Here is a 13,747-nt window from a genome sequence, read left to right on the forward strand (position 1 = left end):
CATCACAGAGCCAAATACTAAAATATTTAGACTTAATAGGCTATTTATTTTCAAACTTTTTTTTACATTTTAACCTGGACTACAACATGCCCTCGACATTGTTTTAAAGTGTTTTGATTCTTTATTGTTCGGTCACACTTTACATTAGGGCTTCATTAGTTAACATTAGTTAATTCATTAGTTAACAAACTGCCAATGAAAAATTCTTCTGAACATTCATTAATCTTAGGTATTCCAATATTTAATAACACGTTGTTAAAATCGAAAGTTGCAACTGTGTTATTTAATGAGCTAACATGAACTAAGACTTGTATTTTTTAAACAAAGATTAATAACTTATATAGCAAATGTAGCTATTGCTCATTGTGAATGTTAATGCATTAACTAAGGTTAACTAATGAGGTCTTATTGTAAAGTGATACCTATTGGTCTTTATAGTTCTTTTGCACTTTAATCTGTGTAAAACTTTTAACTTTATACATTTTTCTGTATTGCTTTATTGCATTTAAATGTTCAGTTATTTTTGTTATAAGAAAAAAGTTATTAAACCTGTTATACTGTATTATGACAGCACTTTTTTTAAAACTAAACTTCAATATCGTGATAATACCGTATACCGTGATAAAAGCATTAGCAATTAATCGCAACATGAGAATTTGATACTGGCATATCCCTAGTTAGAAGTTAACAGAATGTTTTTTCTTGTTTAAACAAATACATTTGAATTAAATTATGCTGCAGATCTTCTCTAAGGACTTTGGCCAAGTGATTGATGTGTTTTGACATGATTCAAATATTCATAAGTTAAGCACATTTAAACCCCTAGTTCTTAGTAGCCCACTTTAATGTGAAAAAAATAAATAAATAAATAAAAACTATTTTTCATTAATGCAATGCATGAATAATTTTGCATTATGTAATTTGTAAATTACATTTGTAAAGATACAACTGTATACACAACTGTCCAGAAGTTTTGAGTCCATAGGATTATTTTTTAATGTTTTAGAAAGAAATCTCTTACAGTATGCTCACCAAGTCTTTCATTGATTTAAAAAATGCAGTAAAACAGTTATATTGTAAAAAAAAAAATATTACAATTTAAAATAAAGATTTTCTATTTCAATAAATTTAATCAAATGTAATTATTGTGATGGCAAAGCTGAATTCTAGCAGCTATTACTCCAGTCTTCAGTGTCACATGATCCTTCAGAAATCATTCTAATGTGCTGATTTGCTGATCAAGAAACATTTCTTATTATTATTGATGTTGAAAACAGTTGTGATGCTTAATATTTTTGTGAAAACCATGCTACATTTTTTCTTTGATGAATAGAAAGTTCAAAAGATCAGAATGTATTTAAAATATAAATCTTTTGTAACATTACAACTATCTTTACTGAAACATTTAATAAATATAATGTATTCTTGCTAAATAAAATTATTATTTTTATTTATTTATTTATAAACTTTTATAATCTTACTGAAACTTAGATTCATGCATTGATTCATAATTGTGTCTGGACAGGGTGATTTTCATCATTGTATTTCAGTAATAAGAATTTGGTAGGGAAAATGCACTTAATTGTTATTAATGTTACAATATTAAAAATCATATTTGTTGTTTAAGCAAATAATAATCTCTCATTTTTGTTCTTTCAGGTGAAAAACACATTTCCACATGACATTCAAGTGTGCAAGGAAAACAATGTATCATGCGCTGACATTTTTAAATAAAATTTTATGCACAGCCAAAAAGAAACAAGATGCATTCTGACTGACAATGACACAAAGTTCAAGGGTCTCTCTGATGCAATAACTAATTTACACAAAATGTAAATGCTGCAACAGCGCCAGTGATCTAAAGATGCCTTAAGTAAAAAATCTGGATTACACTTTATTTTAAGGTGTCTTTGTTACAGTGTAATTATACATTTAAGTACTGAGTAATATTAATTAACTACATGCACTTACTATATGGTTAGGTTTAGGATTAGGGTTTGGTTTAGGGTTAATTGTATGTAATTATGCATAATTTATTGTTATTATAATAGTAAGTACATGTAACATGTGTAACAAGGAAACCTTAAAATAAAGTGTTACCAAAATCTGAAACTCAGTCCTAAGAACTTTGTCTCCGACAATAACCACATACACACCCTGGCAAGTTCAACTGCAAGTTCAGCTCAACAGTTGCTCCTGTCACCTTACATTACAGAGCTCATACAACGGCACGAGAGACAAAAAGAAAGAGTGCCAAAGAAAACTGACAGACTGATAACAGCACTAAATTACTGTTAGCAGACCATCTTCACCAGCTCTATGACTGACACTACTCCCCAAACTCAGCACGCAAAACAACTCCAGACAGCACCGAGCCAATCGGGCAGCGCTCATCGCCGTAATTATATCATGCCTGAGGAAGGCTGAGACACAGAGCCATGCAAATTCAGATTAAACCTGCAGCGGCGGGGGCCAGTGTGTGTGTTTGTGTGTTAGGGACAGGACCTTTTGATCATTTGGGCGCTTGGAGGGCACGCTAATCACACCTGACAGGCCCTTTCCGACAGATTCAGCGACAAATTTCTCGATTTTGCTCTGGTTTTTGAACTCTCCTCTGCCCTGCGGGGACTTGTCAAGCAATCTGATGTCAATGACCCAATTGTCCACTGGGCCCTTTCGGGTAACCCCAATGAGGTCCATGCCCTGTCTATTGTCTGCGAATGAACTCTAGCACTGATTGCATTTTCTGGTAATTAAGCTTGTTCTTTCTCCCCACTCTTTCTTTCATCGCGGGGCACCGTTTGGTGGGTTCACATTAGCGAACGGGGTTCAGCGTAATGTCACTTGCGTGATCACAAAGGTGCTGGGTTTTCCCACCGTACCATGCCGCTCATTAGGTCATCGTGATGACGGAAGCGCATTTTGTTTAATTTAATTCTCATTAGTGCTGCTGCAAAAGACCGGCCGCTGACCTCGTTGCTCCCGGGGCACCAAGCTTGTTATATGCATATCCTTTCACATAGGGTTTAATTATGTTGTGAATAAACCTACGTGCAGGAATTAATGGTTGCTGGTGTAAACGGAGCTAAAGATGTGTTTATACGCATGTGTCAGTGTTATTGCACTCATAAACACATATATAGTACTGCAATAGACACAAGTCTTTGTCAAAAACGCAGCTTGACTTTCTCAGAGTCACTTCTGATCACCAAGGTTTAGGAGACAGGAGCCACCAAAACCCACACGTATACTAAATATACATAATGTGCCTTTCAAGGCTCCAAGAATATCCTTGATGGTAGTGTTCTCTTCCAAATATGTCCCAGGACACATTATTTCTGAAAAATGAACTCGTCCATGGGACGCCACCCCAGTGATATGTCAGGCACCTATTCAAACACAATACATACTCTAGTTCTGGATGAATATATGAATGTGTGGTGACAATAGCATTTGCTCCCTTGAAAGTTCTCATGTTTTATTGTTTTACAACTTTGAACCATAGAGAATTTCATTTGACCTTTTTGACACTTAAAATGAAAATGTTCTTTTATGTGAAAGCTACAGTAGGGCCTTGATTAGATTTTTTTTGTCTATTTGATTCAAACCAGTTTAGTTTGTCTGAACAGGAAAACAACATGAACCTTACACTTTTGAATTTGGTTTGAAATGAAACTAAATCTTATTTTTTCTTTCACTTTGAAAGATAAGATCAGATTTCATTTTTAACCATTCATTGTGTGATGGCTTGTTACAAGATAACTACATCAAAATAAGTATCCAAAGTAATAGCATTAACTAGTGCTTTTCCGATTTTTATGCTGTTGTCTGCAACAAAAATGATCAGATTTGGATACTGAGCAAATAAAAATGAACAGTCACAAATTTCAAAACATCAATTGCTGAAGCTTTAAGACAAAATCGTTACTGAATGAATGAATACAATTTTAGCATGTTTGCATGTTTTGGAGTTCATACTCAAATTGCAAAACATCCATTGCTGAAAATCGTAAAATAAATAAATAAATAATTGCATGAATGAATGAATGCATGAATGAATGAACGAATAGACAGACTGATAGATATACAAAAAATTTTTTTTTTTTTTTAAGTTTGCATAAGTTTTGAGTTCATACTCAAATCGCAAAACATCCATTGCTGAAGCTTTAGACAAAATCATAAAATAAATAAATTAATACATAAATATATAAATGAATGGATAAATAAAAAAGTTTGCATATATTTTGGAGCTCATACTCGAGGAAGAAAAAATACCTTTTATTCAGAGGCCCAAAATGAGAAGAAAATGTGCAAATTTCATATTTATATGGACAAAAAGTAAGATGAAACTGATAGTTTGTAATGTAAATCAATGAGATCTTCATAAATGTATAGCAGACTAATTACAAAAAAGTCCTACAGTATCAGTTGTCCATCTATGTCTCCCAATAATGTCTTAGTAAACATGAAGACTTATATAGGCCTATCTGGCTTTTTAATCCCCCCCCCCAAAAAACAAAAAACAAAAACTTTTAACAAGGCCAACATTCAAAGTTCATTTGAATTTCAGTCCATATGCCAATGCATATGCCATATTTGCTATGAAAAATCCTCCACTACGGTCAATATTTTTAAAGGCACCATACTTAGAAAATTCGTTTTTTTCAGTCTTTTTCCTTTGTGGTCTTGTCTTTACACTTTCTGCCTGCCTCTTACATTGCTAACCCACTCCAGCTGGAGTGGCGCTGGCGCCCTAGAGAGATAGTAAGGAATTGCAAAGGGGGCAAGAGGTGTCAGATCCTGAAAAGGCAGCGAGAGGAACCCGATAGTGGCTGGGTGCTGGAGGTCTGGGCCGGGGCAGAAGGGTCTGGGGCTCCGGGTATTGAGGGCAGGATTATTGGGGACAGGCTGAGGAGAGATGAGGGCAGAGAGCAGTCTGACCCAGCAGGAGAGAGAGAAAGAAAGGAAGAGTGGGTGAGATGGGGGTTAAAAATTCAAAGAGAGACTAAGGAAAGGAATGAGATTCAAGGAATGCTGGAGAAACCACAAGGTCAAAACAAGGACAATGAATGAATGAAAGAAAGAAATGAAAGAAATAGAAAAAAGAATGACCATTTCAGCCACCCTTTTAATTAAATGAAAAACAATATGCAGTATTGTAGTGTATATTGCTGTCTTAGGAATATTTGATTCTGATTAGTCATTCGTGACATTCAATGGTTAAACATTTTTGTGAAATGATCTCTAAACTGTTCCCACAACCGATTTCCTTCATAGTTGTGATAGTTTCATGTCTCTTTCTATGACTTAGCTGTCTTTCTTTTACATAATGAAAGTATTTACAATTAATCTTTCAAATCAATTTTACATTTATTTGGTAAACACCCATATGAGGAATTATGTACAGTCATCTGGTAATTATCACAAAATAAACTCCTTCAAGGTGATATCAGACGCACTTTGAATACATCATAATCACATGGTTTATTTTGAAATAATTCTGATTTCTTTCCTTAGCAATACAGATTTTATAATGCAATCAAATAAATCATGTTCTTTTCAACTTACTATTTATCAATAAATCCTAAAAATCACACAAAAGATAAGATAGTTCTTTCAAAAACAAAAAAATCGTACTGACCCCAAGCTGTTAAATGGTAGCGTACATTACACTTTAAAGACACAAATGCTATTGTTTTGATATTAAAAAAACTTTACCTGTTCATCAGTGATGTCACTTCTACACACCAGCGCTCATGAAATCAAACTGCACAATTACATAAATACACAGTATTACCTCCACTGCAGTTTAAGCTCTACAATAACACACAATGTAACAATGAAATAACAAATTGATAGAGATCATTGCAAATGTCTAATGGACCTTCAAGGCATGTTCCGGGTTCAATCCAAGTTAAGCTATGTCGACGGCATCTGTGACATTTGTAAAAGCATGCAAAAATTTGTTGCATTTAAAATGTGTTTGCTATTATGTTCACTGTTAACTTTTAAAGCAACAAACAACAAGCAACCAGTGGCGGCTCTTCGGGGGAGGCACAGCTTCCCCATAATTTTGAGGTGAAAATGGGAGGAGGATGATTTAATGTTAATAAAATTCACAATTAATTTCAGTTCATGTCTCAGAATGTGTATTTTTTGTTTATAATTTCACAGTTGTAATACCATAACGTGAAACCAACACTTTAAACATTATACTTGCTAACATGTAACTAGTGTGATTAAATCACAATCAATTAAATGTACAACTGATTAAATCGAAGCATGTTCATTATTATATGTTTATTTATATACTATTATAGTTTTTAATATTTTTAATTACCTTTGTATACCTTTTATTATTGATTTTTAGATAAATTTTTATATTTTCATTTTTCTTTAATTTTTATTAATATGGTGATTTTGTCTTTATTTAGTTAGTTAGTTTTATAGTTCACCTTTAGTTCTGGTTTATTTCCAGTTAGTAATTCAGATTTATTTCAAATAGCAAAAATGTTTTTATTAGTTTTAGTTACCAATAATAAGTTTGTCCTACTATAACAGAATATCTCACTAATAAAAATACAATTTTATATAACTTTACAGTTCAAATAATACACACTTTTGTATGAAAGAATGAATAAAAACAACGAACTACACATTTAAGTACATTTTTTAAAATGCAGTTTCTGTATGCAACAGAGGCTGTCTATAGAGCTTGTTTAGTTGTCCAAGAAAAGAAAAATGTTTTAGATATACATGGTTGTGGAACAACAGATAGTTTCACTCTCTCACTGATGTCTCCACAAACACACACTCATATTCCAGGAGGACTTGACCTCCTGACAGATGAACCTATTTCTCTTTCATTCTCTCTCTTATTCTCTCATCCTTTTCCTCTTCCCTTCCCCTCTTTTCTCTGATAGCATCCGAAACACAGGACGTCTCCACACTAAAGTGCTGAAAGACTTGGACACGTCCTGTGACAGAGACCTCAATGAAACTGCTGTTGGACCACACACACAGACACACACACACACACACACACACTTGTATTTGTGGTTTACGGGGACTCTCCATAGGCGTAATGGTTTTTATACTGTACTGTATTTTCTATTGCCCTACATCAACCCTACACCTAAACCTACCCCTCACAGGAAACTGCTGGCAATTTTTGACTTTCATAAAACACCGTTTTGTATGTTTTTTAAGCATTTTGTTTTACGAGGACACAGGAAGTGTCCTCATAAACCATGTTTACGTTGTAGTACCCATGTCATTATACACATTTGTGTCCTCATAAACCATATATACCTGTACACACACACACACACACACACACACACAAACCTACCTCAGTCTTTGTATTTATCAGTGAACATGAACATGGCCATCACTGTCAAGTCTTATTGAAAAATATTTCCGGATTTTCATTGTCGTACAAGTTAAAATAAATATAATTGGCATTAAAACGGTGTTGTTTGCAGTTCAAGACAAAACTAGCAGCACAACACGTGGCAGCTTGTTTGTGACGTTAATCTCTTTTTCTTTATAGCCTAAAGGCGTGAATATTCAAATCAGGTGTTTCCTCATAAAGGTTAAACACATATTCACGCACATGCACACGCACACACGCACACACACACTCTCTCTAAAGGCAGCTTTCAGATGCACTCACTCAATATCTCACTGTTAATCTAAAAGTGATGCAAATCCTTCATTTCCCCAGTTCTGTTTTGCATGCTGAACCTGAAGTAATAAGATTCTGCTGAGAAAGACCATTGTAAAAAAATTTATGGGTTTGTTAGGGTTAAACCTTTTAAAATATGTGCCTTTGCAGATGTTTCCTAAACTAACTACTTGTAGTTGTGTTCCCTACTTTGGTAAAAAAAAAAAAAAATGCTGGCCAAACCAACGAGTGACTTTGAAAAACAAAACGTGACTGCTTCTAGTGGTCAGTGGAGAAACTGCAGTATGACGGACAACATGAACTAGGTGCTATTAAGAAATTAAAGTGGCAATACATAAAGCATTTATTTTATTAACAAACAGACCTAGAGGAGCTTATGACTTATGACTAATTGGTGTATGTACTGCTAAATTATGTCATAATCTGTATATATACACACACAACGTTCCTGTACATTTTGTTTAGTGAATTTCAATGAGCGTTTCCCTTCCATTTGTTCACAAGTACAGGATAATAATTAAAGCAGACGTTTTGGTACATCACACAGGTAAAGATCTAGAAGTTGGATTTAATAGATTGCACTTGTTTACAAAAACATATTTAGTGTTTTATTAGTTTTCATCAGAGACTCTCAACAGACAGACTGATGTTTCACGCTGACTTTACAGCACTCATAAAGAGCAATATCTGGCCCATGAAATAGCTTAAAGCATAGAAACCAACTTTCCACCTGCCCCTAACATTTATTTCCACATTTATGACTTTTCCAGGCCTTTCAAAATTCCCTGATATTCTGAGGTTTTCCATGACCTGTTCGAGGGTCAATGAAAATACACTTTGTTTTAAACCTTTTTACTGGTTTAGATCCAGATCCTAACACATTCAACGCCGCTGTTGGTCACACATCTGCATACATATCCCTAATCAACAGGTTTCCTCTATCACACAAAACAAACTAACAAACCAAATCATCCCATTGTTTACACAAGTACAGTACAAACAGTCTTCTGTCAACTAGTCTGATTCACTCTCCTGTCAAGCTTTGCAAAGATAAAGCTGGAGTGTTTTGGTCAAATGATATGCTAATTAGTGCATGCTGTAATTTAAATTAGAGAAGGCTGAAAAACGTTAGAATGACAGACTAAACCCAACATGAACATACATCACTCTAAAATGGATTGTACAAAATGTTTTTAAAAATACAATCCCAAGGCATTCAAACTTAAGAAATGTATTTTGAAACCACTTTTAAAAATACTGTTACTTAAAAACAACTTAAGATTACAGTTACAGAATTTCATGACAGATTTAAAAGTTAAAGGCATAGTTTACCCAAAAATGTAGGAAAACAATAATTTACTCTTCATGTCATTCCAAACCTGTATGAATTCTTTGGAACATTACATTTTATTGTAAATCTTCCCTTACATGATAGTTCCGAAATGAACCAATGGTGTTAACATGCAATTTCCAAACTTTCAGTAGTCCATTTTAGAATTTCAGAGAAGATTATGAGTAAATAACCGTTAATTTCACTAAAGACAAAATGCAATAATATTGAACTTGAGAAAAATGGCTTCAATGTTTTTTTATTGCATTTTGAGTGATGTATGTAGTGAAATAAACCACTTTTATGATACTTTATCTGTCATTTTGGAGCTTGCTTGACAGGCCAAATCCCATTTCACTTTAAATTATATGGAAAAGAGCGTACAGGATATTCTTCAAAAATATTTGCATTCCATTGAAAAACAAATGAATGTGGGTTTGGAATGATATATGGGTGAATAAATGATGAAAGAACTTTAATTCTGTGTGAACTATAGAAATGTAAACATTAACAAGCTGAAACACCTATGCATACACAAAACCCCGCTAACATGCACTTTTTTTCCTGCTCCATTTCATTACTGTGAAAACAGGCTGAAGGGAGCACACTACAGAAACCTTTGACTTTGACTCCTGCCCCTGTAGAGGGAGAGCGAGGCCATCAGGGATATACCTGTGCTACTGTGTCCACGCTATGCGTAATAAGAGATGTCTCTACAAAGGCAGGTTCATATCAAGTTACAGATCAGATGCACTCAGATCCACCTTTAAATGACATTTTTAGTACATTCTTAGTCTTCCTGTACTCATATTAGGTTTTGGTATTTTTTTCTGAACAAATAATGCTGCATGCAATATTCTCTATTCATCATTCTGCATCATTGTCACTTGTACTGTAGTATTTTTAATCTGTAAATCACTTTGGAAAAAGCATCTACTAAATGAATAAATGTAAAAGTCATTGTTCATGCTGTAAGTCTGTTTGTAGTTTTGTGTTTAGTGCTGCTTTGAAAGAGCATTAGCATTAATCCGAAGTTTAGGATTAAACAGTTTTAAACCGAGGATTAGACTGCAGTTTTGATGCTGATCCCATGTGGGTTTGTATTGGACAATCAAGGATGGTCAAAAGTGGATGATGTAATCAACTGCCGCCTTCTGGGTTTCAGCTTCAGAGAGCCATAGCGAGGCTTTAAAAACAATACAACATCAATTCACAGTTAATTTTCAGGAAGTACTACAGTGGGGTCTGAAAGTCTGAGACCACCAGGGAAAGTGTTTGTATTTTATATTCTGCTTTACATTATGATACAATTGAACATAAAATGTTTGCATGTGCAAATGTACCTCTTTGCGTGCTGCTTTGGCACGGGCGAGTTTCACACTCTGAGATCTACGCAGACCCTTCTGCACTGACGCCTCGTCATCGGAGAATACTCCATCTGTTTCCTCCTCATGCCCCTCCCCTGCTTGTTTATATGGCTCTGTTGGAGCAGATGCACAGAGGAAGCAATAAAGATCTCAAACAAGAGGAACTGAACCTTGAAGGATTAGTTTACCCAAAAAATTTTAATTCTGTCATCATTTACTCACCCTCATGTCGCTCCAAACCCATATTGTGAATTTGTGGAACAGACCAAAAAATACATTTTCCATACAATCACAAATGGATTCTGAAGCTTTCGAGCCTCATAAAGGATGCACAAGCGCAATGAAAATGATTGGAATATAGTGGAAAAAGTTGCATGGAGCTTATTCATCATCTGTCTCTTTTCATTGTAAGTTCAGTTTTCTTTTGTCCTTGAAAGAAAGTCATATTTTCATTTTTGTTGTTTTTACTAATGGTTTTCATTTTGTGTTTTGGTTACATGTATTGAGTGACCAGCTGAACTTTCCACCAGGATTGCTTTTCAATACTTTCAATACTACCACTAGAGGGAGACATAATAATTATTTTCTGATGACAGACAATGTGCTTCGCTAGGGTTCATTTGCCCTAGCAATAAAAAGGAAATTTTGAATCTTGTATAATTATAATAATAATCCACAATAATGCTTTCTCCAGTGAAAAAGTCGTCGTGTCTGAATCAGGAGAGAAATATGCATAGATCATGCAATGTTTACAAGCAAAAACAAATACTGGTGGATTTAAATGTGAGAGGACAACAGAGGATGGACTTTCTTATTGGAGGAAGCATTAATATGGACTTTGGATGCGTATTTTGGGCAGAAGCGACAGTTTAAAGTTAAAAGGTCTTTATGATAGATTAGTTTCTTACAAACACAGCTTTTCAATTCACAAGATGTAAACTGATGGACTGGAGTCGTGTGGATTACTTGATTATTATAATGTTTTTATAAACTGTTTGGACTCTCATTCCCTGCAGAGAATCCATTGGAGAGCAAGTGATGTAATGCTACTGTAGATTTCTCCAAATCCATTTCGATGAAGAAACAAACTAATCTAGATCTTGAAAGTAAATTTCCAGAATTTTTATTTTTATTTTTGGGTGAGCTATTCCTTCAGTGCATGTACAGTACTCACCAGAATCAGCAGCGCTAGGGTTAGCAGGCTGGAGGGCCCGTCGGCTGGGGTTTGAGAACACTGATTGTTCAGAGGGTAACTGCGTCAAGTCTGGAATACTGAAACTCCTCAGACGTTCACTGATAGCACCCTGTCCCTGTGACATGAGTCATGTGGTCAGCTAAAATGGTGCACTGAGTAAACAGAATTCAAGAACCAAAAACCTTTGAAGCTACCTTTATAATACACAAAGACATCTTTTATTTAACTTCCCAGTTAATGATGTGCTAGCAACAGGTTAAAGCAGATTGAAAAAGAAAGCAAGTTACCTGGGCTAGGTGCAGCAGCTACTGCTGGTGATTAGTTTAGCATGTAGACAGAAAGAGGAAGGAAACAGGAAGATTTGAACTAGATTTTTACATTTTCTAAAGAAACCGTAAGTGGTGCATGTCTATATTCTTGTTTCTAGATAAGAATCAAGATAAGAACAGTAGACCTTAGCAAAAACTGAAGAGGCTTATCAAAAACAGAAGAGCACTAGTGATTTAGATCTTTTTTAGGAACCAGACATGGCCAGACAGCAAATTTGATTTGAAAAAAGCAGTCAAGAGAACAGGAGAGGCCGCAGTGAAGAGCACATGTCATTTTTGCAGTGCATTTTCATGTCTGTGTCAGCATGTCCTTAACATGCTGTATATTTTTAAGGTTTTCTTTGTGTGTGTGTGTGTATTAGCAGAATGATACAAGTTTCCAAAAAATGATTTCTGAAGGATCATGTATCTAGTGACACTGAAGACTAGCGTAATGGCTGCTCTTACGGTTATTACTGTATTTTTTATCAAGCCTTTGTGAGCCTTTAACTAACAAAAGTGTTTTAATATTTCTTAAAGTCTGGTATACCCTTTCATATAAATCCTTTTTATTTTAAGTTTATAACAGCATAACAGAAATGAGAGTAAACAATGAATCACAAAAAGAAGTAATGTATCAATGCAAAACAATGTTTCTGCTTACGTGGAAAGAAAGCTGACCAAATCATCTTAGTTAGCTATGTTAGCTCAAATGCCTAGTATAAACAGTGCATGAGTGTACAAATGAGCCCATGTGTCCGTGTCCATACCTTCACAGCAGCAGAGACAGCAGCAGCAGCCGCGATCGTGAGACCCTGACGTCCGAAATTCACCATGGTCTCGTAACTCCTCTCTCTGGCCTGAACGATATAATCATCAATCTCCTGAAAAACGGAATGTGAAACAGTCAATAAATTTATCATTGAAATTCACCTTTAACCTCCAACTAGGAGTTGTTTGACAACAAATAATTACAGAGGGCCGGGAACAAAATATGCAGGCGCAGTTAAACAAACAATGCATTTTATTGTTAGTTCATAATGATCATGTAATCGACACATCCAACTAACCCAATCTGTCTGTTTACCTCTTAACGTCATTTATGTAATCATTGATTATGTAATCCTCTCGATTCCATAATACATTTCAGTATGGCTATGTGTTCACTGTCAGTGAACACCTATTCCCAGGGAAACTGATGATGTGTTTAGGTCATTACCCTCTCCTTGGATGCCAGCATAGGGTGTAGGAACTTCCTGTAGAGGACACTGGCTCCTCTGGTGTAGGGAGACAGCAACCAAAAGACGAAAGCCATTTTCAGTTCGTAGTAAACTGGAAACCTGAAACAATCACATCAATGTGAAAACAGAGGGATGACAGAAGACAGAAGAATAAATTAGATTTATGCATTCTCTATGATTTTAGTCTCTTGGACCTCAGGCTTGGTGGATTGATATTCAAAGTCAAATTCAAAGTCAATAATTTACCAAAAAAATTTGAATAAATTTTTTATATATTTATTTAATTTTTTTATATATTGTTATTTATTTCATTATTATTTATATTGAATTAATTATATTTAACAAGGAGAGTCATTTTTCTTTAAAAAAAAGAAAAATCTATAAATCTGGATTTGATTTATAGATTTTTTTCCCTATTACAGAATAAAGGAGTTAATTAACAACATAATTTTTAAAACTGCAATGCCACTTTTTTCAGTACTAGTACACTGCATAGAACTATCCATGCAAATAAAATGTATCTAATTTAGGCAAATCAGAGCCTGTAAAACAAGCAGAGCTGATCTTTTTTTTTTTTTTTTTTTTTTTCACAAAACTAATGAAACGCAGGGGAATTTAC

General features: G+C 34.6%; 1 protein-coding gene across 1 annotated transcript in view; it reads right to left on the minus strand.

The window, feature by feature from the left end:
* Positions 1 to 9,431: 9,431 nt before the first annotated feature.
* The window catches only part of LOC107750881 (receptor expression-enhancing protein 3-like), a 10,514-nt gene continuing 6,198 nt past the window's right edge, over positions 9,432 to 13,747 (minus strand). Inside the window, exons 4-8 of the mRNA XM_016566444.1 lie at positions 13,107 to 13,227; positions 12,658 to 12,771; positions 11,559 to 11,694; positions 10,361 to 10,497; positions 9,432 to 10,203 (exon numbers count right to left, since the gene is read on the minus strand). Coding sequence (XP_016421930.1) covers positions 10,129 to 10,203; positions 10,361 to 10,497; positions 11,559 to 11,694; positions 12,658 to 12,771; positions 13,107 to 13,227 — 583 coding nt within the window. The 3' untranslated portion in view covers positions 9,432 to 10,128. The remainder of the gene's footprint in view (positions 10,204 to 10,360; positions 10,498 to 11,558; positions 11,695 to 12,657; positions 12,772 to 13,106; positions 13,228 to 13,747) is intronic.

This window comes from Sinocyclocheilus rhinocerous, unplaced genomic scaffold (assembly GCF_001515625.1).
Source record: "Sinocyclocheilus rhinocerous isolate Xijiao unplaced genomic scaffold, SAMN03320098_v1.1 scaffold392, whole genome shotgun sequence".
NCBI classification, from domain to species: Eukaryota; Metazoa; Chordata; class Actinopteri; order Cypriniformes; family Cyprinidae; genus Sinocyclocheilus; species Sinocyclocheilus rhinocerous.